The sequence below is a fragment of the Dermochelys coriacea genome, chromosome 1 (assembly GCF_009764565.3).
Source record: "Dermochelys coriacea isolate rDerCor1 chromosome 1, rDerCor1.pri.v4, whole genome shotgun sequence".
In the NCBI taxonomy this organism is placed as follows: domain Eukaryota; kingdom Metazoa; phylum Chordata; order Testudines; family Dermochelyidae; genus Dermochelys; species Dermochelys coriacea.
The window spans coordinates 235,489,025-235,516,089 of record NC_050068.2 but is presented as its reverse complement, the minus strand read 5'-3'; the positions used below and the strand labels follow the sequence as shown (position 1 = coordinate 235,516,089).

The 27,065-nt window shown below is 45.1% G+C and overlaps 2 protein-coding genes across 2 annotated transcripts in view; both read left to right on the top strand.

The window, feature by feature from the left end:
* The window catches only part of LOC119858829 (solute carrier organic anion transporter family member 1C1-like), an 86,443-nt gene that overhangs the window by 33,773 nt on the left and 25,605 nt on the right, over positions 1-27,065 (top strand). The gene's annotated exons all lie outside the window — the stretch shown is intronic.
* LOC119858833 (solute carrier organic anion transporter family member 1B3-like) lies at positions 7,691-26,240 on the top strand. The gene is made up of 6 exons (XM_043516835.1): positions 7,691-7,818; positions 10,677-10,808; positions 16,766-16,918; positions 19,621-19,762; positions 19,851-19,983; positions 25,272-26,240. Exons 3-6 carry the CDS (start codon positions 16,790-16,792, stop codon positions 25,408-25,410), a joined length of 543 nt encoding a protein of 180 aa, XP_043372770.1. The 5' UTR covers positions 7,691-7,818; positions 10,677-10,808; positions 16,766-16,789; the 3' UTR covers positions 25,411-26,240.

Sequence of the window (27,065 nt, the reverse complement as noted above, 5' to 3'; positions counted from 1 at the left end):
GTTTGTAGAGACACAGGAGGTGTGGCGTGGAGCTGCCCCCCGATCCATCTGTGTGTCCCCCCCAACCCCCACCACTATTACCACCACCGCTGCCCCCTCCACCACCCCCACTGGCTGTATACCATCTGCCTCAGCTCCTGCCTCTGGACTCAGCTGCTTGCTTGGCTTGCCACGCCCTATTTCCACCCATTTGGGCCAGAAGCAGCAGCCAGCTAAAAAAGACTTGTGCAAGTGCACATGGGCACATGTGCCCCCCCCGGACTGCCTAACCCCCAGCTTTGCCCTTTACTACCTGCCCCATTTGCCACTTGCTTTGCCTCCTCTTTTGCTCCAGCCCCCCTTACTAGCTTCAGTTTGTTTGCCTGCCCCGCCCATTTCCTTCTGCAGCCTTTGTTTGTTTGCCCCGCCCGAGCCTCTGAAGCTAGCCCCTTGGTTTCCCTGTTCTACCCCCAGACCGCTTAGCCCCTCGCTCCGTGTGCCCATGCCCCCTCCCATGCGCTTGTGCAATTCCCCATTTTAGTTGCAACCCTCTTCACTGCACCTTCAATGTTGTTGAATCCTGCCCCCCATAGTGCACCAAGAGGAGCCGGAATTTCCACCTTGTGTCGGTGACTGACCCCTAACCCCTGATTGCCCCCCGTCCAGCCCACCCCTTTTGGCGCCCTCCTCCCCTGCCTGCAGCCTAGCGGGGAGGAGTGGTCGACCTGCTTCCACCTCTCCCCTCCTCCTTTTGGTGTCCCCCTTTCCTCCTTGCTCATGATGGCGGGGGATGAGACGGGTGAGACCTCTCCAGTAGCCCGAGCTCCCCCTCCCCCGCTTGCCCCTCTGTCACCCCCCCAAGCTTCTACCTCTGCTGCCAAACCATCTGCCATCGCCCCCGCTGGGGCACCAGCAGCGACGGGCACCGGGGTGACCTCCACTGCTGCCACGTCTATCACCCCTTCAGATTTGCGGGGAGTCCTCCCAGCCGGCGGGAAGGGCCAGGGGAAGAAGAAGGGGAAGCGCCCCGCTAAAAAGACCAGGCCCTCCATGGCAGGGGCTGTCCCCGATGCCCCGGCCCCATCTCCAGCTGGGGCGCCCCTCCCCGCTGTTCCCTCCACCAGCTCTGCAGGTGTCCCTCCCCCGGCCCCTAGAGCATACGCCCAGGTGGCGGCAGCCCCCCCGCCTGCCGCTACGTCATTTCTCCAGCCCACCGCCTCCACTACCATCTATAGCGGCCGGGGCCCCTTTCCCACCATGACCAGGAAGCACGGCGTCCGTTGCCTCCTGGTGCCCGCCTCACCCCAGGTGGAGACCTATGTGCGGGCGTTGGCGAGGGTGGTGGGGCCCACGGCCATTGTGGCGGCCTCCAAAATGTATGGCAAGGTCGTCTTCTTCTTAGCATCGGAGGCCGCCGCCCAGGAGGCGGTGGAGAAGGGCCTGGCGGTGGGGGGCGTGTTCGTCCCCTTAGAGCCACTAGAGGACCTGGGCGTCCGCCTGGTCCTGACCTCCGTCCCTCCCTTTCTGCCCAATGCCGCCCTGTTACCCGCTCTTTCTGCCTTGGGAAAGACCATCTCTGTCATCAGCCCTCTCCCGTTGGGCTGCAAAGACCCCGCCCTCCGTCACGTCCTCTCCTTCCGCCGGCAAGTGCAGCTTCAACTGACGCCGGCGGCGCGCGACGGAGAGGCACTCGAGGGGTCCTTCCTAGTCCCCTACCAGGGGACCCATTACAGGGTGCATTATTCCACAGGGGAGGCCCGGTGCTACCTCTGCCGGGCGATGGGGCACGTCCGGAGGGACTGCCCCCTGGCCCGGGAAGAAGGGGCATCCAGGACACCCGAGCTCCGGCAGGACACCGGCCCCGTCATCGCCGACGCCCCTGGCTGCCCGGCACCCGAAACTGCCCCTCCTTCTTCCCAGTCCACCATTGCTCCCGCTCGGGCCCAAGGGGTACCTCCCCCACTATGCCCAAACGAGCGGGAGAACCCCGCCCCCGCTGTTTGCAATCTGGTGGGGCCTGTGGAGGAGGGTGCGGCAAGGACACCGCCAAGCATGGGATAGGGCCCGCCCCAAGGGGAATCTTCCCTCCCTTGTGCTGCCCCACCGTTACCCCCTCGAGTCCCTGAGCCATCGCCTCTGCCCCCTGACACAACCCCTGCTAGCCAGCCCCCGGATGATGCCATGGAGGGCTGGGCCCTAGTCCAGGGGAAGCGGGGCAAGCGGAAGGCTCGAGCTCCGCTCCTCCCATCTGACGCGGAGGCCCCTCGGAAGACCAGGAAGGGGGGCACCGATGCCGAGCCTTCCGCTCTACCCACGGGTGTGTTCCATCCACCAGAGCCGGCTGAGGAAGACGTGGCAGCACTGGAAGGCGGTATCTCCCCTCCACGGGAGTCCCTCCCCTCCAAAACCCCCGAGGCACCATTTGAAACCCCAGTGTGCCCCGAAGTAACCATCGCGTCAGGTACTGGCGGGGAGAATCCCGGGGTAGCGGAAAACAATTTCCGCTCTATATATGAGGAGATCGAGGCCCTGGGTCTGACCCCGGTCACCCAAGGGGAGGACGATCCTATGCCAGCGGGCCTTGATCTGGGCGACTTCTTTCCAGCCCCCTTTTCACCATACTCCCTCCCCGTAACCGTTGCTTCTGCTCCCACCTCCGAGGAGCCCCTGGACTCCTCCATCAATCCGGCTGCAGAGGGCACCCTGCTGAGAGCCACCGAGCCTGTTGAGGTGACGGCCAGTGCCACGCGGCTGGAACCTGAGCCACCAGGGGCATCCCTCGCTGGTGAGGAGCATTCGACCTCCTTTCCGGGAGAGGACCCTACAGAAGAAAGTCCACCTCCTGATGCCGTGGCTGCCAAATCCACCAGACAGCTTGCGCCCGGCATCGGTGAGAGCCCTCTCCTGACCCAGAATCTCACCTCTACCCCTGCCCCTGCCCTTCTCCCGCCCACCTCCCGAGATATTATTGCCACCCCTGGGACAGTCTCCTTCCCCTTTCCAACAGATGACTCCCAGGGAATGGCCTTTGTGTTTGCCCGTCCCGACCCACCAGGGGCTGCTATCCTCCCTCCGCCGCCCCCTATCGCCCCAGCATTCAGGTCAACCCATCAAGAGCCCCGTCGGGGGTCCGCACCCTGTCTGCCCGTCTCGCTGGGCCAGGGGGCTGTACCAAGGGCCCCATCGGGGAGCAACCAGACCATAACCCCAGCCCCCCATGCGCTGCGAGAGGAGTTGCGGGAGTTCCTAGAAGACGTCCGTGGCTCCCGCAACAAAGTCCAGCTTGCCCTCCAGCGATGGGGGGACTTTAATCAAATCCTCCGGGCCGCAAGGGCCCTCATGGGGGAGGGGAAAAGGACCGGGAGACAGGGCGCCGCGGCCTACCAGCGGGTCCGCCACTTCCGTGACTCCTTACTCACCTACGGGGTGGGTCACGGACTGCTACGCGGCCCGCCGGGAGCCACGAGCATCCCTGCCGGCGAGGATCCCCCCCAGCCCTCCTCATGGCACCCTTTACCATCGCAACATTGAACACCCGTGGCTGTAAGATGGGTCTCCGCAGGTCCCAGGTGCTCTCCTTCCTTCGAGAGGGGAGGTACTCTGTGGTTTTCCTGCAGGAGACCCATACGGATCCGACCGCCGAAGACAGCTGGCGGCTGGATTGGGGGGACAGGGTCTACTTTAGCCACCTCACAGTTCATACGGGTGGAGTGGCGACCCTGTTCTCCCCCGACGTACGGCCCGAGGTGCTGGGGGTCGCCGAGGCTGTGCCGGGTCGCCTGCTGCACCTCCGGGTCCACATGGAGGGGCTCGTAATCAACCTCGTCAACATCTATGCCCCAGCAGCGAGCCCAGAGCGGCTGCAATTCTATCAGCAGGCAACCGCCTTCCTCGGCACCTTGGATCCTCAGGAGTGCCTGGTCCTGGGAGGGGACTTTAACATCACCCTTGAGGAACGGGACCGCTCGGAAACCGAGAAGAGCCCGGCCGCCGTCGCCGTCCTCCAGGAGATAGTCGAACACCACTCCCTGGTGGACGTCTGGCGCGACCACCACCCGGATGACACTTCCACGTTCACCTTTGTCCGGGTGGAGGCCCATCGGTCGCGCCACTCCCGGTTGGACCGCATTTATTTATCACGCTTTCATCTTACACGAGCCCACTCCTCCAGCATCCGGCCGGCCCCATTTTCTGACCATCACATAGCCACCGTGACAGCCTCCCTCTGCGCGGAGAGGCCGGGGCCGGCCTATTGGCATTTTAACAACAGCTTGCTGGAGGATGCGGGCTTCGTGGCGTCCTTCCGGGAGTTCTGGCTGGCCTGGCGAGGGCAGCGGCGTGCCTTTCCCTCGGCACGGCGGTGGTGGGACGTAGGGAAGGTGCGCGCTCGGCTCTTCTGCCGTGACTACACCCGGGGCACCAGCCGACGGAGGGATGCAGCGATAGAGCAGTTGGAACGGGAGGTCTTAGAGCTGGAGAGGCGTCTGGCCGCCAGCCCCGAGGATCCACCCCTCTGCGGAGCGTGCCGGGAGAAGCGGGAGGAGCTCCGGAGCCTCGAGGACCATCGGGCCCGGGGTGCCTTTGTTCGATCCCGCATCCGTCTCCTTCGGGAGATGGATTGCGGCTCCCGCTTCTTCTACGCCCTGGAAAAAAAGAGGGGGGCTAAGAAACATATCATCTGCCTACTGACTGAGGATGGCACCCCCCTCACGGATCCGGTGGAGATGTGCGAGAGGGCGAGAGCCTTCTACGCAAGCCTTTTCTCCCCGGAGCCGACCGATCCTAACGCTTGCAGAGTGCTGTGGGAGGAGCTCCCGATGGTCAGCGTGGGCGACCGAGACCGGCTAGAGCTGCCTCTCACTCTGGCCGAGTTCTCGGAAGCCCTCCGTCGCATGCCCACCAATAAATCTCCGGGCATGGACGGGCTGACCGTGGAGTTCTACCGTGTGTTCTGGGACGTCCTGGGCCCAGACCTAGTCACCGTCTGGGCCGAGTCTTTGCAGAGCGGGGTCCTCCCTCTTTCGTGCAGGCGAGCCGTGCTCGCCTTATTGCCGAAGAAGGGGGACCTCCGCGATTTACGAAATTGGCGTCCCGTCTCGCTCCTCAGCACGGACTACAAAATCGTGGCAAAAGCCATCTCCCTGAGGCTAGGGTCCGTGCTGGCGGACGTGGTCCACCCAGACCAGACCTACACCGTCCCGGGCCGCAGTATCTTCGACAACCTATATCTGGTCCGGGACCTATTGGAACTTGGGTGTAGGGATGGTCTGTCGTTCGCCCTCCTGTCCTTAGATCAGGAGAAGGCGTTCGACAGGATGGATCACGGGTATCTAATGAGCACTCTGCAGGTGTTTGGCTTCGGACCCAGATTTGTGAACTTTCTCCGGGTGCTGTACGCTTCCGCAGAGTGTCTGGTAAGACTCAACTGGACCCTGACCGAACCGGTCAACTTCGGGCGAGGAGTACGGCAGGGGTGCCCCCTCTCAGGTCAGCTCTACGCTCTGGCGATCGAACCCTTCCTCTGTCTCCTCCGAAGGAGGTTGACAGGGTTGGTGCTGAGGGAGCCGGAGCTGCGGCTGGTCCTGTCGGCGTACGCTGATGACGTGCTCCTCATGGTCCAGGACCCGGGCGACTTGGTGCGAGTGGAGGCTTGCCAGGCCATCTATTCAGCAGCCTCCTCTGCGCGGGTCAACTGGGTCAAGAGCTCTGGCTTGGTGGTAGGGGACTGGCGGCAGGCGAGCCCCCGCCCACCCGCGCTTCAAGCCATCCGGTGGAGCACGGGTCCGCTGCTCTATCTGGGCGTTTACCTTTCTGCCACGCATCCCTCTCCGCCGGAGAACTGGCAGAATTTAGAGGGCGGGGTGATAGAGCGGCTCCGGAAATGGACAGGACTACTCCGGTGCCTCTCCCTTCGAGGGAGAGCGTTAGTGCTTAATCAACTAGTCCTGTCCATGCTTTGGTACCGGCTCAACACCCTGGTCCCGGCCCCGGCTTTCCTGACCAACCTGCGGACATCGATTCTGGAGTTCTTTTGGTCAGGACTGCACTGGGTCCCTGCAGGGGTTCTCCATCTACCTGTGGAGGAGGGAGGGCAGGGCCTCAAATGTCTGCTTACTCAGGTCCATGTCTTCCGCCTCCAGACCCTGCAGAGGCTCCTTTATGGTGCAGGTAGTCCGGCGTGGAGCATACTGGCGCACGCCTTCCTGCGCCGCTTCCGAGGGCTCCGATACGACCGGCAGCTCCTTTATCTCCATCCGAGAGGTCTTCCGCGAGACCTCTCCGGGCTGCCGGTCTTCTACCAGGACCTCCTCCGGACCTGGAAACTCTTTACAACGAGCAGGTCCGTGGCGGCCACCGAGGGGGCAGATCTCCTCGCGGAGCCCCTGCTACACAACCCCCAGCTCCGTTTGCAGGTGGCGGAGTCCCGCTCGGTGCGCCAGAGGTTGGTCCTGGCAGAAGTCACAAGAGTCGGAGACCTCCTGGACTATGACCGGGGAGACTGGCTGGATCTCCTGACGCTCGTTCAGCGCATGGGGCTTTCCAGACCTTGTACTCCCTAGCGCATACGTCAGTAGGTGTAGGCTGCTTTGCTGCCCGCTGCTCGGGTTCATCTCGACCGGGTCCTGCACGAGGGCACGCCCCGCCCACCCGTTACCCCAGGCCCGCCGTACCTTTTAATTGGACCCCTGCCCCGTGGGCTCAACCGACCCCTTCACTAGAAGCTGGCTGCACGAGATGCAGCCGGTCTGCTTTCAAACCGCGCCAAGAAAACATCTCTACACGCTCGTGCTCCACACCCTTCACACCCTCACCCTATAGTTAGGCTTTGCCTTTAACATCCCTTTGAGGTGGCCCCTTGTGTCCCGCCCGCTCACTTCATAGTGAGCTGTAGCTCACGAAAGCTTATGCTCTAATAAATTTGTTAGTCTCTAAGGTGCCACAAGTACTCCTTTTCTTTTTACTCCTATCCCTGTTATTTTATTAGTTGTCCCCCGGAATTTTTGGGTATCTAGGTCCTGTGGATCCCCCTTTTAGGCTGGGGGGGATCCTTTAGCGGTGGACGGGCTTCGCCCGCCCACTTCCCGGATCCCAATAAGACTACTCTTCCATAGCCATCTGGCCTTGCCCCATCACACTATATATATCGAATTTCTCTGTACTGAGATGCTGAGAGATATTGGGTACAAAGAATGAAAATCTGGGTCTCTGCTGCTATAAAGGTGGGAAGTAGCTTCCACTACTGGCAACTCACTGTATTTTAAATAGGAGGCTGGAGACATCTATTTTATTAAGAAAAATGTCTTGATGCCCCTTTCTCCTTCTCCCCATACAGCTACATGATAAAGTCAATGAACCAAATTCATCCCTAGTTTCACTCTGCTGACTGCCTAACAAGGCAGTCACGGGAATACGCTGTGTGGGAAATGCACCAAAATAAGAGGAACACCAAAATGTTACTGAAATGAACATATAATCAGATTGTGAAGCTTTTCAAGAAATCTCTTAATTATTTAACATTTTCTTACTTCTATGTTATCCATTTTCTGAGTTTGTTTCTGACAGCGAGATTCTAAAATTAAGAGCATCAACAGTCAGTACAGATGGAGAAGATTTGACTTCCCTGCATGAGTTAACTTTTAGGGCTCAATGGATCCTTTGTTTAAGGATTAGTGGTCTGAGAATAAAAATGGCTTCAAAACAGAGCTGCTTAGTTCAGTGTTCCCTTGTTGCCTGACTACAGACGGCTATTACCAACTGCTATTGGTAGCTACTTCTACTGGCAGGAGTCTGTTGCCGCCTTCCAGTTGGAGGATTCTGCAAATAGCTACTGCTATAAAGGTGACTTCTAGTGTGGTTTTTCTAGTTCGTTCATGCTTCAGGTATAGTCAGATGTTGCTAGCGTCTCAGTTTTAAGATTATGGTGATTTTGTGGTCACATGCCAATTATTTCCCTTAACATATGTAAACCATAATTTTTGTAAGAGTATTGGGGTGAGGGGAAAGGCTGAGACATATTTTTTTGTCAAGGATGGTAATCCTATAATATTTGGTTATACCACAGTGCTTTCTGTTTTTCCATTTTATTAATAATGGACCATCCTCAAAACTTCTGGCTCAGGTAGGCAACTCATAGCATGGATGCTTGGACAGACATTTTGTACCTAGATAAAAGAATAAAATATAAGTAACTTAGTTTTACAGTAAGAAACTTCATGAGATTCCCCCTAGCCATGTATAAAATAGGAGAAAGGGGGTTCATTGTTTGCCCTTTTATTTCAGAACAAATGGTAGATTTTTAATGTACAGAGGACCGAGCACACTTCTAATACCAATTGCTTTGGAAGCATTTATTAATCTGAGGAAACCGAAGAGATACTTTTCCTTCCCTCAGAAAACAGGCAAACAAAAATCCACTACAAGTGGAGAAACAACAACTCAATTTGTTTCCCCTAAAGCTCTTTAATTTTCCATCTAGAGAATGTATTTCGCTTTGTCCAAAGCTTCATAAGCGTTGTGGCTTCCTACGCCGCATGCAGTTTAAAGAAAATAAATCACTGGTTGTTGATACTGAAGTTGGAGACAGATCCAATGGTAAAAGATTGACATTAGAGACCTACAGGTGGAAGACTCCACCTTCTTGTGGGGTGACATAAAAGAAAAGGAAATACTGTGCTATGAATATATCACAGTACCTTTGGGAAAAGCATTGGAGCCAATGGCATGTCTGAAGAAGAGGGAGGGCTCTTGTGGATGCACTGTGATGAGTTTGTATTATGTAGCACTAGTGCCTTTTTGTTCACACCAGCAGAAACCCTTTCTCCCACCCTGCAATAAATAACGAGGTACCAGATGTAATGAGGTATAAAATCTTCTAGACCATTGGAGCAGGCCAACTGCTTTAAAGTAAACATGCAGAAGCTGGAAGGTTAATCCCTCATGCCCCGCTGTGAACACCAGCATCAACACATGAAGAAGGACCACCCGTTGGAAGAGAGGAAGAAACCATATCTCCACCAGACCCATGAATCAGGACCTTCTGCATGTGTTTAGGGCCCATTTGACTAAATTGTGAGCACATGCTTAAATCCATTGATTTCAATGGCCACGTGCTTATCTAAATCAGGGCCTAAGCTGCATGGAGATAACATGACATTTACTTCGGGGATGAAATGGTAACACTCTATCACATCTTTTCTCTGTACTATAAAGAGAGCTCCCTGAACTAATGGTTGATGTGGAGATATTGATTACTTAATTCTGACTAAGCTACCTGTGGTTCTGCACAGAAAGCTAAAGATATAAAAATAGACTAAAATATCGAGCAGAGTCAGAATCTTCCTCTGGGACAGCAACGGGAATCAGAAAAGAGTTCTGCAATGGAGAAAAGTAGGTGAGGTTGAGTTTCTGAGAGTACCACTCATGAAGTCCTCCTGCTCCTTAATTTACCACCTTCAGTGGGCTTCTAAATATATTAAACAAAACCTTCCAAGCTTCACTTTTCTCCTTTCATTAATGCTTTTGAATTGAACTGCTGTGCAGCTTCTGTACAAGCTTCTACCTTTTTCTGCCTGGTATATCTTGCACTACAGACACTAAAGTTGGTATTTAAAAGCAGTGCCTGTAGCCCTGGTTGGGAAGATAACATTCAAAATGAGAAATGCATGTAAACTGGTGCAGTCAGTCACTCTGAGAGCCTGAAACGAGAGGTGCGAACTGCCACCTCAAAGGGATGTTAAAGGCAAAGCCTAACTATAATAACCTAAACGTCAATGTAGTTTAGTGATGTCAGCAGGTAAAAGAAGAACCATGCTAACTTTATTAAGATCTACATAGTGTGTAATGTGTGGGATCTCATTTGGGTGTCATGCATAGGTGGAGATTGGGCGTAGATACAAACTGCATGTGTTAAAACCACCAAAGTCTTCTCTGTTTTGGCTAAAATTCTGTCTGGCAAGCAGGCCCGGTCTACTACAGGAGCACCTTTTCAAATCAAATGCAATGCTGTTCTTCATATCCTTGAAATGGCCTGGATTATTGGCAGGGATAAGCTAGTGAAGATCCTCTCCAAAGAGACTATACACACACTTAAAAGGACCTAAATATACCACCGTTCTGGGTTTGCCAGTGCTGTTAACAGCATTGAATCACAAACCTAAACATTCTCCTTAGCATGACAGTTCCTTGTTTTCTTGTCCCTGTACCTAGCAACAGCCATTTTACCCTCTTGTAGTCCTTGACTGGAGTTAATAGAGCCTAGAGGACCTGATATTAGCCCGAGTCAGCAAAATATATTTTATCTGCATTAGAAACTACAGAAAGCAGTTAAATACAATAGACAAAAACAACACTGTATGCTATCAGACTGCCTCAGGGCTGAAGTAACATTCAGAATCATAGCCTTTGAAAAGAAATTCAAACTTTTGCTTTCTTTCCTTTTTCCCCTTTATATTAGTTTACAGCTATATTAAGATTGGATCATCCACTATGTAAAGGCAAGAGGAGTACTCTTCTGTCTCAGGAAAATGGGAGCTTCACAAAACAGATTATAAATGCAGAATTCCATTCTAAGCATGCTCTACCTATGTTATTTTAATCTTGTAGTATGCATGCATTTTGGGACTGGGAAAAGAAGATGGAACTGGCCAGAGTCAGAGGATTAAAGCAATGTTCCTAAACTGTCGTTTCTATTTGCCTAGTAAAATGACCATGCTGGAAAGTTAATGAGTCAACTGATAAGATCAGAACAGCATTGTTTAAGGAGAGGATCCACTTTTTTTCAACAATTTAAGTGATGAAGTAGCTGCTGCTGTGCTGGATACATAATCTAGGTAGGCACTTTTTAAATTTTATTTTTACTTCCCTTTGAATTTCAGATTAGACATTTAGGATCAATCTATGTTTAAAACACCCTTTGATTAAGTACAATGCTAGCCATCAAAATATTGCCATTTACTGGTTGAAGATAATTAGCATTACCATGGCATTAGTGGTATTTCTGATGCTAAATTGTACCTGAAAAGGCCAATTACTTTCACAATGTAAATGTGAACAATTTAATGATCACCACTGTATGTACACATGCATGATATGTAGATATAGATATAGTTTACGTATACATAAATAAATGTTGGGAGGAAGTATATCGTTGTCATTAAAAAGTCCATTATACAGATACAGATATATAGATGATATAGATATCACTACGTATTTCATGAGTAATGCAAGCAGGACTTAGCCTTGCAGAGTACTCAAAAGTAATCAAAAATATTATTAATTTTCATATTTTGGAAGCTGAGAATTAAAAAGGTATTTTTTCATTTGTTTTAATGTATTCAGAAATCAATGAGACTATTAATTTAGCTCCTCCTCTGGTGTAAATCAATGTGCTTCCTTTAACTTCTGCACAGGACCTGGCCCATTATATTTAATCTGGTATTATATTGCATGCTGGTACTGCCTTTTTAAAATGACTCAAGTAGAAACACTAGCCAAAAACCTAATAAGTGTAGTTTCTTTGTGGAATTGTGTTTCTTTTGACATTTTGGAATTTCTCCTTTCTGTTAATTTGTAACCACTGTATTATCTTGATCTTTGCAAACTAATTAAATGTTATCCAGGATAAATATATTTGATGCTCTTCTTATCCATTGCGATTTGGTGTAAGAAAGAATGGGAAGCCAAACTAAATTCCTCTATGTTTTTATATTATTAAATGTAAAATTCAACCCCATGCAGAGAGGCAACATAGAGTGCACCACTTCTGTTTCATATAAGTCCTCAAAATAGGGCTTATGTGATGCAGAAGCTTTGGGCCAGCCCTCTGCTCATTGGTGAATTTCATCTTATGGATATGACCTGCAAGGTGCTGAGTGTCTAATGTGATGTGGGGAAAGCTCTTAACTTCAACTGAAGTAAATGGTCCATATAGTTTAGTCCCAAGATCTTACATTGTACCCTGAGAACTGAGCCTCAATAGATGTACTTATCGAACACAAAAATGAGCTCTTTATATTTTCTTATTGTCACAAATGATATATGCTGTCAATCAGGTCCTTACACAAATGCAATGGGAAATGAATCTACAGACACAGATCTGTGAAAAACAGTGAGAATATCACTGGAACAATATTAATCCCGAACTGGTATCATTTGCTTATTTTGAATTGCAGTCTAAGTGAGCTTGTTGTGTATGCACTTCGTTATATGCTTGTGACAAATTTTAATGCTTTAGTTATTCTTTTCCCCAGAACCCTTACTTGAAAAACGCAATGACCATAGGCTGTTGATCTGTTAGAATGGATTTATATACGTAAACAGCAATGTCTGGTGAGAGATGATGCAACTAATTGAAATGCTCCTGGGCAAATCCATTAAAGTCACCTCCCTGTGTTTCCTTTTTGGTAAAATGAACCCCTCGAATCTTGCTAAAGTTGAGGAAGAGACACCCATATGGCTATCCAAGCAAATGGCAAGATAATGCATCAGGCTGGTGTAATCAACATAGGTCCGTTAAGATCATTAGACTACATTTATTTATACTGGTTGATAGCCTGGCACATTGTGTGGAAATAGATGAGATATAATCACTTTTCATTTGAATTTTGAATTGAATTTCTCTTAAGATGAGCTGCCTAGAAAAAAATGATTTTGTATAATGGTTGATGAAGAAGTACTTTACAGGTATGTGTTTAGGTCTACTATCAGAGCCTGTTACCGATCATGTACCAATCTACTTACATTCCTGGGAATGGGAATGACATTTATACATTGAGGCCAAGATTCTGGGTGCAATTGAGATGCCTTAAAAGAGCCTGATTTTCAGAAAGTGCTGAAAATGCAACTCCTGCAAGGTATCTCAGAATTTGTACCCAAAATCATTAATCAATTTTGAAAATCTGGGGTCTGAGATTTTTGCAGAAGAAAACAAATAATTTATAATAGTGTCTAAGGAATAGGCTTATTAATTCTAGATAAGAGTGAAGTTAAAAGTAAAAGGTTTAGGTAATAGATTTGCTGTGAATAGCAATGTGGCTGCTATTTTTTACCATATTAAATGTTTTGGTTCAGATTAATACCTGCAGCAAATTTGCCTTTGGTCTTTTTTCTTAACTTCATGTGGTCATGGAACCCACCCAGCACCCAAATCCTTTGCACATGAGCTAGAGTCAGCCAAGTTCAGCAGAATGCGCATGCCAGCAGGTCTAACCCTTGGCCCCTCCACATGGATTCTCCTGAAATGTTGACACTACCTTTTTTCCCCGGCCCCTTCTGTAACATCAGGAGCAGAGGTGTTATTTAAAGTAGCTACCGTTGATTCCTTACAGGACTTCTGTCTCAAAATACTTCAGAGTATCAGGGGTTCTTGAGGACTCCATCACTGATTTGTCCAGCTACACTAAGCCAGCTGCTTCCATTGCTCCTAAAATCTTCCCAGCACCCTTTCCCAACCTCCTATTGGACTAGGAAGTGTATTCACTGAAGCTGCACCATTACAGCGTTTTAAGTGTAGACAAGCTCTAAGGCTTGATCCTAAACCTTTCAAGTGAATGGGAGTTTTTCCATTGACGTGAATGGGAGTCGTATTGAACCAATGGGCATTTTTGAAAACTTTGCCCACAGTCTTCTGTGGTTTGACCCAGGGCAGAGATACTTGAAAATGCTACTGGCTTTTCCCCAAGGGAGGGAAGGTTCAGCCAACTTTCACAAATCTGTTCCAGCTGCACAGTTGGAATTGTTGATCTCTACGTTTTTTCTTTCTTTCATCCTCAACTCTCAAGGGGACCAGGAAAGGTGAAGCGAGTTGATTTTGGTACTGTATGATTTTTGTGTTCTGGCTTGGGACTATTAGTTCTAATACTCCAATCTCCTTGTTCTATTGAAAAACGCACTTCTGAACTTGTTTGTTTCAATGGATTTACTCTTTTATGGAGTTCAGTGACAGCATATGGGTATTCCTTCAGGGATCCAATTACAGGTCAGGGCCTTGTTCTATTTTCTAATTGGAGTAGTATATGCCAACAAGTATTTTCTTTCTTTAAATAAGGTTTATGATTTGCAAAAAAATATGACTTCCACTAATTTTTGTGGAATAAAATATTCCCATATAATTTTTATTACTCACCTAGCTCTAAAACATACAACACAGCACAGAACACAAAATGGAATATGTGCACTACATCGCAATAAAAATAAATAAAACCTAATCTGCCTAACTAATCTTTAATAAACAATAAACAATTCTATTGTTTTAAGGAGAGGGAAATCTTGCCCTCTCCTCCAAAGCTGCAGCATGCTCGGTGACCCACAGCAGAACTTGTGTGATTCTATGAACAGGTAGTGGAAAGATTAAGAACATGTCTGCAGAATACTGTTTTTAAGGATTACCTGCACACCAGCACAGAATAGGGCTTTGGAGGACTATGCTGGACTAGAGGAAGATCAGACAAATTGCCAAGCAGATCCATGACCATGTAGATCCACTGGCCATTTCCTCTGCAAATGGGTTGTGCATGCATGTGCACAGCTGCTGCAGCCAAGAGAATATGAAGAGGTTTGGAAGAAGGATTTTTTCCTCCCAGCCCCTACAGAATTCCCCAGATTACTCAGGCTGTACATGAGGGACAGAAATTTTTATCCCTGCAGTTTAGTCCAAATAACAATTCTGTACCACTAACTCAATATGTAACTGTGACCCAAGAACCTGTGGATACCAATTGGCAGAGGACTCTGGACATATAGGGATACAGGGATCCCTGGGATCCACCCAAATAATGTCATGGAGAATATGTGAGGAGTTATTTATCTACACTGAAAATTGTTCTCTGTCTGTAGTTAAAAACAGCTCACTCAAAGGTAGCATGTCTTGTGATAGCCTCCCCAGAAAGGGGTGGGAGACACTTATCTCTGGGGGGGACCACTGTGTATTGTATGTCATACAATAGGAGCCTATTAGCATTCTAAGACAAAAGCAAATGAAGAGCAGGTGGAGACTTAAGAAGGAAACTGACAAGAAGAGGTAAACAGAGGGGGCTAGCTTGAGGTGAACCTCAAAAGTCTGTTCTGGTATATTTGGGGATGCAAAGATATCCTGGTATCCTTCACCTAGGAAGTAAACTGACAATGAGTTTGCTTAGTGAAAAGGGATCTCAATCAGGAGTGGTTGGAAATGCAGGAGAGAACTTTGGGTGAGATAAACTTCTTTAGACAGAAGGATAACTTGTTAGTTACCTTTGGGCCTTAAAATGCATATTATGGCCGTGGTTTATATGTTACCATTTGTTTCCATCTCTCATACTGTTTTTTATTTGAATCTTTATTTTTTCTAAATACATTCCCCTTAGTTTTAATAATTGATGTCAAGTTCTGAGACAATTACAGGAGCAGGGGGGAGGGGTCTAAGGTAAACCTGGTAAACTGTGGTACTCTGTTCCTTTGGGAACACAGAATCTGGGATTCCTGTGGGTATCCAGTGATCAGGGGCTGAATACCACAGTGGAAGACTTTGAAGGGCCTTTGGGGATGGGGTTAATCTGTTGTCAACCTGCAAGGCAAAGACAGGGCTGATGTAGCCCAGAGAACAGCACGTGAGTGGGTGAAAGGCAGGTTGTGTTAGGGAGCAGGTGTTTTTTTTAATGCAGTTCCTCATTATTCTATGACATGAAATAGATGGAGTAATTCCCCTTCCCAAATTAATGTGAAGTCTTGAATTCATTGGATATTTTTGGTACACAAGGAACACAGGATAAGCCCACTACCTTTTCATGTTCTTACTGGACTTGTGCAATCCTGGTTATTTACATTCCAGCAAAGAATGTACCAAGCCTTGTGCCTCCTTAAGCACCCAACACACACAGCTATCTCAGAATTGCACAACCTTGTCTTACTTTGACCTTGTGTGAAATCCAGTCACTTTCTCTTGTAATCTCCTACAAGTACAACTCTAGTGTAGTGGATACAGTGTTTGTAGCTGGTGTTTCAGTAAACATGCCAGTTGTTCAGTGTTTGCTATGACTCACCCTTTTCTTGCTAATGTAACATATAGCTTGAGACTTAAAAACTTGCTTACAGTTGATGACACTTAGATGTTGATGGCTTTCACTTTTGCCATCAGTTTCAAAAGGTGTCCTTATAACACTTATATTCTATGTTTTCTTTTCCCATATGGAGTTAATTTTCAGTGCCCCCAGTACTTTTTGTTATATATTATAGAGATGTTTTTCCCCTGTGAGAGCACTGCTCCGGCTCTTATTTACCAAACCCTTCACTTGTCCTTATGTTGTGTTTATCCTCCCCATCTCTTTCCTTTCCTATTACAACGTCTCCTCCTCCACTTTCACAGTGATCATTTTTGGTGTCCCCGACATAAATAAAACTCAACTTGCGATGTTCTTTATTTTGTGGTATTCATAAAATCTTAGTACAGAATCCCTCTCCTAACCCCCATTTAGTTCTATAAATGTGCAGCCACATTTTCATAACCATTCACTAATTTTTGGTGCCCAACACATGCCAGATTTTTAGGATTGCTGAGGCCCTGAAGTGCCAGTGGACTTGTCTACTGGGATACCATCTCCAGAGTATCTGTTCTAGTGGGAAATGCAGACTTTCAGTACATCTGAAAATAAGGTGCAAGTTGTCTCTATTCGGAAACAATTAGTGACCAGTTGTGAAAATGTTAGCCATGGTGTAAACCGTTTTAGGTGAATTACAGATTTCTATTTCATTAATTCTGTGGAAGAAGCCCTGGATTTATTAGAATTTTCTCATGTTTTCTTCTACAAAACAGATAACCAATTCAAGATAAGAAACCATGACAGTGGAAACTGATTCAAATGCTAATCACTCAAACCTGGAAGTGGAGCCTCCCCAACCTTTGGAAGATGGAGCAATCAAACAAGTACCAGTCAAAAAGAAAATTTCCTGTTGCACTGGCTTGAAGGTTCAGTGGATTACTATTATTAATTACTGTCGTTATTTGTTAAGCATAGATAATATGTGTGTTCTTCTTCAAGGTACATAAGCAGGCATGGTTCTTTTCCCCCCTATTTTTTTCATCCAATTAATAAAAGAATAGAAGGAGTTTTATTTAAGAAACATACAAGCCAATCATAATAAATAAATAATATATGGCTCTTTTGTAGAGTTTTTCATCTGTGGATCTCAATGTGCTCCATGAAGGAGGTCAGCATCTTTATCCCCATTTTACAGATTTGGAAATTGAAGCACAGGGATTTACCCACGGTCACCCAGCACAGCAGTGGCAGAGCCAGGAATTGAACTGGGTCTACTGAGTTCCTGTCTTGATAGGCAAAGTTCAACAAGTTGGTTTGGCCAGACACTCAAGGTGTCAGGAAAATAATAATACTTAGCTCTTATTCACAGATCTCAAAGCACTTTACAAAGGAGGTAATTATCATTATCCTCATTTTATAGTAGGGAAACCGAGGCACAGGGAGGTGAAGTGACTTGCCCAAGGTCACCCAGCAGAGTGCCATAACCAAAATAGAACCTGGATCTTCTGAGTCCTCATCTGATGCTGTATTCGCTAGATCACATTGCCTCACTTGAATTATTTAAAATCTTGGCCAAATAGGGCTGGAAAACGAATGAGAATTTTGCTTTCTTGTTAGAGGCATAGTATTTACTGCTTCTGGTTGAGCTGGAAGTACCATGAAATCAGGATTTCTTGTGATATAACGTGTCTGATTTCTGCCCAGGCTAGGCCCTTGGGTCAAATTCATACCTGGTGTAACTCCATTAAAGTCAATGGAGCTGCAACCAGGGATGAATTTGATCCAATCAGAGGCCTGTAACAGAATTTTAAAAATAAGTGAATCCAACTTTTTCACATATTCAAAATGGCTTGGTTCAAGTTTTGGGCAAAGGTTAGCACATTCCTTTGTTGAGCTGAACCCCAGTTTTTCTACTCCTATATATTTCCAGTAGTACTTGGTCCAAAACTCTCATATCCTTGGGAGTCTGATTGGATCAGCTTCACCACTGGCATATGTAGGCATGTAAGTCAGTGAGTTTGTATCCACTTATCCCAGTGGTGAGTGTGGCATAGAATGTTATAGAAACTAGAATTTAATAGACACAATAACTTTAATGTTTGGGATGCGCACAAATGTTTCAGTTACAATGAGAATCACCTCATCTTCCTATCAGACTTTGGAGTCCATTGTGGGGGTGGGGTGGGGAGGTGTCAGAACAGTTCCGCTAACTTCTTGCTTGTGTGGTGAGGTTTAAAACAGTTCAACTAACTTTTTTGTTCCTACTTTTGTGCTTATTTGCATTTCATGGCTTCAGTCTGGATCAGATGTAAAACTACTGAAAATAGTGCCCCCAACCCCAAAAATCTCAGAATTGTTGGACCCAGTAAATATGAAAATTCTTAGACTAAAGCCTGCTTTTGTAAGATTTTTTCAGTCAAATTTCTAGGCAAAACCCGCATCCAACTCCTTTTAAAAACATTTTCTCTTAGGATTTGCTTTGCTTGTCATCTGTTGCAGTAAATAGCATCATAAAGTTCAAAACCCAGTTTAATTTGTCCACTTATCTACTGTCAGGTTAAACAAGCTATTTTAACTTTTACCCTGAGGGCAATAGGTTTATTTGTTTGGGATTCAGTACAAAGCTGTTATGCTGAAATATCTGGATAATATTTAAGCGCTCCTAGACTGTCTTGTCATCATAAGCATGGTTTTATTTGCAATCATCGCAATACTTAGTAGAGTTTGTGTGTCAAAGCAAAGTGTGTATTCAAATGCTCTTGTTTTAAACCTATAAAAAAGTCAAATACGAACATTTCCTTTGCAAAGGGGTACAACAAAAATATAATCCAAATACTTCAAACTACATCCAAACAGGGATGAGATTGCCAAAGAATCTGTACAAGATCTCCAAAAAAGAGGGATATTGTGAAGCTTGTGGCTAAACCCAATGTTGTAATACCAACACGATCTCTAACCTGGGGATCGACAATCTGGCTTAAAAAAAGTAATAACTGAATTGAAGCTAAGACTCATTTACAGTTTGCACTAGTTTCAGCAAGTGGCCCCTGACCAGCACTTTTATTCTTGTTAATTAATTGTATTCTGGTAGCACCTTGAGGCCTCAAGGTTTCTTCTGCACTCAATTGGTCTCAGTGTTGTGGATAGCTTGAAAATTGATGTTAGGTTTCAGTAGGGTAAGCTGTCCCTATTGAACTGGTTGCCATCTACAGATTCTATAGTCCATGGCATTTAGGTTCAGAAGCACAAATTCTATTCTGGGGAGCCTTTGACCAGCAAAGCAAAGGAGGCCGTGCTTTCTGGATGCTGAAGCTGGCAATGCCATCCCTAAGCACAAACAAAGTTAGTTGCTGCTTTGGGCTGTCCCATGCACATGACTTCTCTCAATCACAGTGAGACCAGAATGGGAAGAAAACACTTCTGAAAGCCCAGAGGGAGCTTCTTGCAGGATTAAGACCTCATATTGTGTTAGAAAAATCACATTTTCCCTATTGGAGTTTGATTAGTAAAATTAATTAAATTAAGATTTAATTCATACAGATTGTTCTATAGATTTAAGCTCTCTTGGTTTCTATATTATCAATTTCTCCTCCCTTACCTCCCACCTTCTGTCTTGATCTTTCCTCAGGTGTTTCTCGCTACTTTGTCATTCAGCTACTTGTGCAAAACATTATCTGGAACAATTATGAAAAGTTCCATCACTCAGATAGAAAGAAGATTTGATATTCCCTCCTCTGTAGCTGGCTTAATTGATGGAAGTTTTGAGATTGGTAATTGGTATTCCGTAACAAACAGTAAATTCCTCAGAGCAAATACAATGAACAGCATCTACTAGTAATGTTTTCTTTGCTTTTTTAGGTAATTTGCTGGTGCTGGCATTTGTAAGTTATTTTGGAGCCAAATTTCATAGACCAAAAATCATTGCTTTGGGGTGTTGTATTATGTCAGCTGGAAGTATTTTAACAGCAATGCCTCATTTCTTCATGGGATAGTAAGTATTCACAAAGGCTAATTTAGGCACCAAAGCACTGGGATTCTATACCACTTTCTCCATTTTGTCAAATGAACTCCACTGTGTTTTTAAAGTCTGGGATTATCAAAGGGCCTAAAACTAAATTAATATTCTGGATATCAGAATAAATATTCAAGTCAGGCAACTCCACACATATGTTAACACACATTAGAATGGGTAGGAATTCCCTCCCTTGGTCCAAAATGTCAACTTTTTTTCAAAAATCAGAACCACCAAGATGTTTACATTTTCAGCTAGAAATGTTTTGGTTTGGTTGGGTTGTAGGCTTTTGAGGAAAAGCAGACGTTTTCTGCAGAAAGTGGACACTTTCCATGTGAATTTATATTCCCTGAAAACCAAAATTTTCCACCAAAAACCAGTTTTGACAGAAAATTTTTCATCAGCCCTAGTGTGCATCATGCTGCTTTTCAGGACATTACTATGGCTAACTCTAGGGAAGAGTTTCAGAGTAGCAGCCATGTTAGTCTGTATTCGCAAAAAGAAAAGGAGTACTTGTGGCACCTTAGAGACTAACAAATGTATTAGAGCATAAGCTTTCGTGAGCTACAGCTCACTTCATCGGATGCATTTGGTGGAAAAAACAGAGGGGAGATTTATATACACACACAGAGAACACGAAACAATGGGTTTATCATACACACTGTAAGGAGAGTGATCACTTAAGATAAGCCATCACCAGCAGCGGGGGGGGGGGAAGGAGGAAAACCTTTCATGGTGACAAGCAAGGTAGGCTATTTCCAGCAGTTAACAAAAATATCTGAGGAACAGTGGGGGGTGGGGTGGGGGGGAGAAATAACATGGGGAAATAGTTTTACTTTGTGTAATGACTCATCCATTCCCAGTCTCTATTCAAGCCTAAGTTAATTGTATCCAGTTTGCAAATTAATTCCAATTCAGCAGTCTCTCGTTGGAGTCTGTTTCTGGACGTAGAGACTGTCCAGTTTGGTGTGCACACCACACAACAGAACCACTAACCCAGGAACCTATCCTTGCAACAAAGCCCGTTGCCAACTCTGTCCACATATCTATTCAGGGGATACCATCATAGGGCCTAATCACATCAGCCACACTATCAGAGGCTCGTTCACCTGCGCATCTACCAATGTGATATATGCCATCATGTGCCAGCAATGCCCCTCTGCCATGTACATTGGCCAAACTGGACAGTCTCTACGTAAAAGAATGAATGGACACAAATCAGATGTCAAGAATTATAACATTCAAAATCCAGTTGGAGAACACTTCAATCTCTCTGGTCACTCGATTACAGACCTAAGAGTGGCTATCCTTCAACAAAAAAGCTTCAAAAACAGACTCCAACGAGAGACTGCTGAATTGGAATTAATTTGCAAACTGGATACAATTAACTTAGGCTTAAATAGAGACTGGGAATGGATGAGTCATTACACAAAGTAAAACTATTTCCCCATGTTATTTCTCCCCCCCCCCCCACCCCACCCCCCACTGTTCCTCAGATATTCTTGTTAACTGCTGGAAATAGCCTACCTTGCTTCTCACCATGAAAGGTTTTCCTCCTTTCCCCCCCTTGCTGCTGGTGATGGCTTATCTTAAGTGATCACTCTCCTTACAGTGTGTATGATAAACCCATTGTTTCATGTTCTCTGTGTGTGTATATCAATCTCCCCCTGTATTTTCCACCGAATGCATCCGATGAAGTGAGCTGTAGCTCACGAAAGCTTATGCTCTAATAAATTTGTTAGTCTCTAAGGTGCCACAAGTACTCCTTTTCTTCTAGGGAAGAGTCTAAGGGAAATTGCTGGGACTACTGAAGGAATGAGATATTGCTCAGTGTGAGGAAGGATGGTAGAGTCTGGCCTTAAACAGGGTTATTGCACGGAAGGTTAAAGTATGATGAATCACAACAACTTCAGTGGAATAATTATATTATAAAATTATTTCATATGATTTCTGTAACTGGGTATTTTTGTAGTTATGAACAGGACCCTGAGACTCCATTCCAAGAAAGCACTTAAGCATGTGTGAAACTTGAAGTGTGGAAATAATCCAATGGAAGTCAGTGGGATTACTCCTGTTATTAAAGTGTTTCTGTGCTATATTGGGACCTTAATCCAAAAAAAGTCGAAAAGATGCATTCTACTCCAAGAGAGTGTTTGACTACATTGTCCAGTATCTTTAAAGTCCAACATGATGGTGTCTCCGCAGCAGCACAAAGTCTAGTTTTTCAATAATTGCTCACAGTCATTTGTATGCTGGTAAAATGGAAGAGTAGAATGTGACAAATGTGGGAATTCCCTGAAATATCCTGGGGAAAAGCCTTATTGAATTAAGTTTAAGTATCTTTGAGATCCACTATATTAAAGGCAAAGTTTATGTATTATTGTGGTTCAGGATTGTGCATAACCTCTCTAGGTGGAAGATGTGATGTGAGGCCTGGGAGTTCAAAGGATTATACTGAAAATGTGCCAGACAAGAATAGACTTTTGGGACAAGAAGTGTGAAGTGGATTTCCTGGGAAATACCTAATATTAATGGAAATTCCCCACCTCTAGTTATACAAAGAACAGCCTTTCAAAGCCACATCTTGAGGAGAATGTATTTACTGATTATCTGTTCCTGGAGAGGGGAGATCAAAGGCCTGAGCTATAAAAAGAAACTGGCTGATCTGTCCAGTCTTGGTTCTGGTTCTGAATCTGAAACAGTTATGAAATGGTAACCATGGGGGAAACCCAGTTTTATATTTTGAAGCACTGACACTTACCAAAACCTTAGGTTGGAGTTGGGGGAGGGGTGACCTCTGCGTATAGGTTCTTTTATTGTTTGAATGTGTTTTCTCTGTAATTCTTTCACCTTAAGAATAAAGGTGCTTGCTTAGAAAGACCTGTGTGGTAATTTATAGCTGTTGGCAATACACTTGCCATAGCCTCTGGAGAGAAAGCAAATTGCAGATGCTGGCCTTTTAGAAAGTCTGGCTTGTTGGGGATATCACTGTAAATCAGGAATCAGTAGATCAGCCTCAACACCTTGCTCAGGAGGGAGAGAGACGTAGGTCTCAGCCCAAGAAAAGTGATGACTGAGGAGCTGGGAGCCTAGTGTGTGTCTTTGGTGGACCATGAGTGGGGAATACATGTGCAGTTACCTGGAAACTGTGACACAGGGGTCACTCATATAAGGTTCCAAACTCCCACTGTGAAGGTGCCCCACAGAAATGAGAGCTGAAGAAATCCAGAACTTTAAAGGAGGAGTCTAATTAGTAGCTTACAGTATTAGGCCATACATTTGTAAGGGCTGATCCTGCACACCCCTACTTGAGCAAATAGTCATTACTCATGCAGTGGCTTCAGTGAGACTTTTCAGGTGAGTGTTTGCAGAACTGGGCCAAAAGTTTTGATCAGGGTGCTATTACCACTAAAAATCCTCATGTCTAGTGAAACAAATTTGCCAACAAATGCATCCTCTCTTTGTTCAGAGAAGCACTGTTTTGTCGACCCATGACATTTCTTCTAGCAGAAGTTTTGATACAGTGACAAATAAACAATGCAACACATTTCTATTCCTATATTCAATACAATAGAATCCTTTATGGGTGTCACAGTTCAAGGGAACTGCACCTGTATTCCCCCTCTATGGTCCAGCAAGGGTACCCACTCACAAGTTTCCAGTTCCCCAGCTCTTACTTCTCTCAGGAAAAGGCATGTGTCTCTCTCCCTCATGACTGGAAGATTTTTAGGCTACACACTTCCTGTCTACACTGTATATCCTCAGCAAAAGAGACTGCCTAAGCAGGTTTCCTTTGCCTTCTCTTCAGAGGCTATAAACAGTGTTATTGCCCATAGTTAAGTTACCACATAGCTCTTTCTAAGCAAGTACATTTATTCTTATGGTAAAAGCATTATACAGAAAACATATTAAAACAATAAAAGAACTGACATGCATATTGATTAGTTTACCAGAGATCACCCCAACTGTGGCAGGTACATACTCCTCCAATTCTCACCAGGGAATTTGGGAGTTTTCTGGGGTTACAAGTTCATAACTGCTTTGTCTTGGAACAAGAATCCCCATCAATCTGTGTGTCACTCCTTTATCCAGTTTGGGTCTTCGAAGAGATTATGAATAAATAATCAGCCAGACAATGGGTTTCTCCTCAAGGTACAGAATGATTCAAAAAATGATTCCTGAGGTGGGTAATTTACATTCCCCTCATGCCAAGTATTTCCTGAAAACTCACTCAACTGAAAGTTCAGTCTTGTTTGGCCTGTTGAAGCTCATACCACTTCCCAGGTTTACATTAGTCCTGTCTCCCAGTTAAAGAAGTTTTGGGCAAGGTTAGCACATTCCTTTTTTGAGCTGAACCAGTTTTTCTACCCCTATATACCCACACTAATACATAAACATTTGCATTCTTAATACAATGAACTCCTAAAATACTTAAACTTACTTCAGTAAGGTTTGTCCAGAATATTGCAGGAAATTGCCATATCTGTCACAACAAGTTTATAATTATAAAAAGAAAACTAAAGAATTATGTTCAGCAGAATGTCTTTCTAACTCTTCTGCTGTTTTGCAGTAGTGTCAGGCTTATCATTTCTATTACTTAACTCAAAGAGACTATAGGACTGTAGTTACAAGAAATAACTAAGGGCTTGTCTATATGGGGAATTAGTGCATGACAAACTGGGTGTAAATCTACAGCGCTGTAGTATACCATGCATTAACTTGCTATGTGGACCCTTCTACTGCACACTAAAAGTTCTGTAGTTCTGTAGTATGGTTTAATACACTGCTGTTTGCACAATGGACTTTCAGTGCACAGTAGCAAGGTCCATATTGCCAGTTAGTGTGTGGCAGGCTAGAGGACTGTAGATTTACACTCCAGCTTATCATGCACTATCTCTCCATAGAGATATATCCTAAGAGTAGGATTTTCAAAGGAACCTACGTGAGTTAAATGTCCACATTTCTTAGGTTTCTTTTAAGTTCCCAGTTTAAAATGTTATATCAGCCATATAGTTGCTTTTGATATTTTCTTGCTCATTTTTCCCCACCCCCTTATTTTTTTTACTTAAGTGACCCTCTTTTAACTGTTCAATTAACACTTTGTCTGTGCACTGCATTCAAATTTTTTTTTCCAGTTAGATGTCCATACTGTCTATTTGCCAAAACAGCAGTCACAAAATTCCCCATGTACTGAGATAAAATATACCCCTGTATTTCTTCAACTGCCCAGAAACATCACTACTAAATATAATGTTGTATGTGTTCAGTTATAAGTATGAAACAGCATCTCATGCAGTGTTGTCAGTCAACTCAACTTCAAGTCTCTCTCCCTGCTCTGTGGATCAAAATGTAACTGGTGTCAGTGAAACCTTATCGGAACATCCAGATTCAGGTAAGGAATTGTAACTGTAAATATGTCTAAATGTGACAATTTTGACCTACTTATAAATCGGTCTTCACACAAGAGGGCTATTCACCCCAGTGTGGCGGGCCAGTACAATTCTAAACCCCATTTAAGCCTTAACTTATTTGGAGGATGTTAGTGACAGTTCAGTGATACAGCAGCCTTGTAAATCTCACTCAAAGCAAGCACATCTAACAATCCAGAAGTCTCTAAACTACTTGGGCCCAGTTTCTCCCACCCTTCCGGATATAAGTACCTCACATTGACATTAAAGGAATTTCTCATATAATTTGTGAGGAGAATTGATTCCCAAAGAAAATTTAAGGGCCCAAGCTGAGTTAGAGTTAACTGGAAATTAACTGGCATTTCTGTGATCTTCACACACCTCACTATTAGTTTAGAATATACTGAAAGAGCATCTGCAGCTGTATGCTGCATGGGAGGAGAAAAATGTCACTATAGGACCCATGAGCCAGCTGTTAGCCTGGATCAGGGGACATAGTTGAAGGTGTAAATGAAATGTCATAGACTACATCTATCACAATTTCAATCTGTTTATTTTTTCCTAGATATTCTTCCCTAACGATACAGACCATTATCCTTGCATTACTATGTTTGATAGACAAGCATGTGACTGATGTCTAGAAGTGTTGTTAAAGGGAGGGCTGATGATTTTGGTAACCTAGACAGGTTTGATGAGTTTGGTAACCTAGACAGAGTCTTAGTCTTATGTAAGGAAAAACAATTGAGCAAGATGAGAAAGAGTGTGTTAAATGGGGTTAAAGCCAGGCTCATGGTTTATTGTTCTACTGTAAAGATGGTAATTACTGTTATTTACAGATTGTGTAAAGGAAGCATCATCATATATGTGGATATATGTCTTATTGGGCAACTTGTTACGTGGAGTTGGGGAAACGCCAATAACGCCACTAGGAATTTCTTACCTTGATGATTTTGCTAAGGAAGAAGATGCTCCTTTATACATAGGTAATCTTAAGAGGATGAAAAGGCTGGTTACAAAGAAACAGTGACAGGATCAAAGTTGCTTTAGCTTTAAAAGTAGATCATCTACACTTTCCCCTAAAGAGTCCTTAAAAAAAAAAAAAAAAAAAAAAGCTCTCTCCATTAGAACAAGGCAAAATCTTTTGACAAAGCTTTTTTTTTTCTTCTGATAAATGCAGATTTGCATCAACTGAAACATTTTGTGAATTTGTGTTGAATTCGCGAAATTGTTTTGGTCAAATAAAATAACAAACAACCCCCCTCTCCAAAAAACCCCCAGAAACACACATTACAAAATCAGAAAAAGTCAAAATATTTGGATGTGACTTTTTCTAAATGAAATGTCAGCTTTTCAATTTGAAATTACCTTTCATTTCAAAATTTTATTCACTTTTATAAACAGCTTTTTATAAAGGCAAAAAAACCCCTCAATAATGAATATTTTTTTCAAATTGAACAACACATTTCATTTGACCTGATATGAAATTTTGGTGACTTTTTCAGTGTGCTGAAAATTTTTTAAAAAAATTCATTTTGGGTTGTTTCAAAACTATTTTATTTTATTTTATTTGTTTGGCCACCTAATCAAATAATTAGTTACCCTCACAGTAGTGAGGTAGCCTTCATTCCTAGTCAATTGCTGCCTTCAAAAGAA

Bases quoted from the DNA above. Each gene is read 5' to 3' on its own strand.
- LOC119858833 (XM_043516835.1), top strand. From the start codon at position 16,790: ATGACAGTGGAAACTGATTCAAATGCTAATCACTCAAACCTGGAAGTG. The intron at 19,763-19,850 runs GTAATTGGTATT...TTGCTTTTTTAG, and splicing joins TGATGGAAGTTTTGAGATTG to GTAATTTGCTGGTGCTGGCA. The intron at 19,984-25,271 runs GTAAGTATTCAC...GTATGTGTTCAG, and splicing joins CCTCATTTCTTCATGGGATA to TTATAAGTATGAAACAGCAT.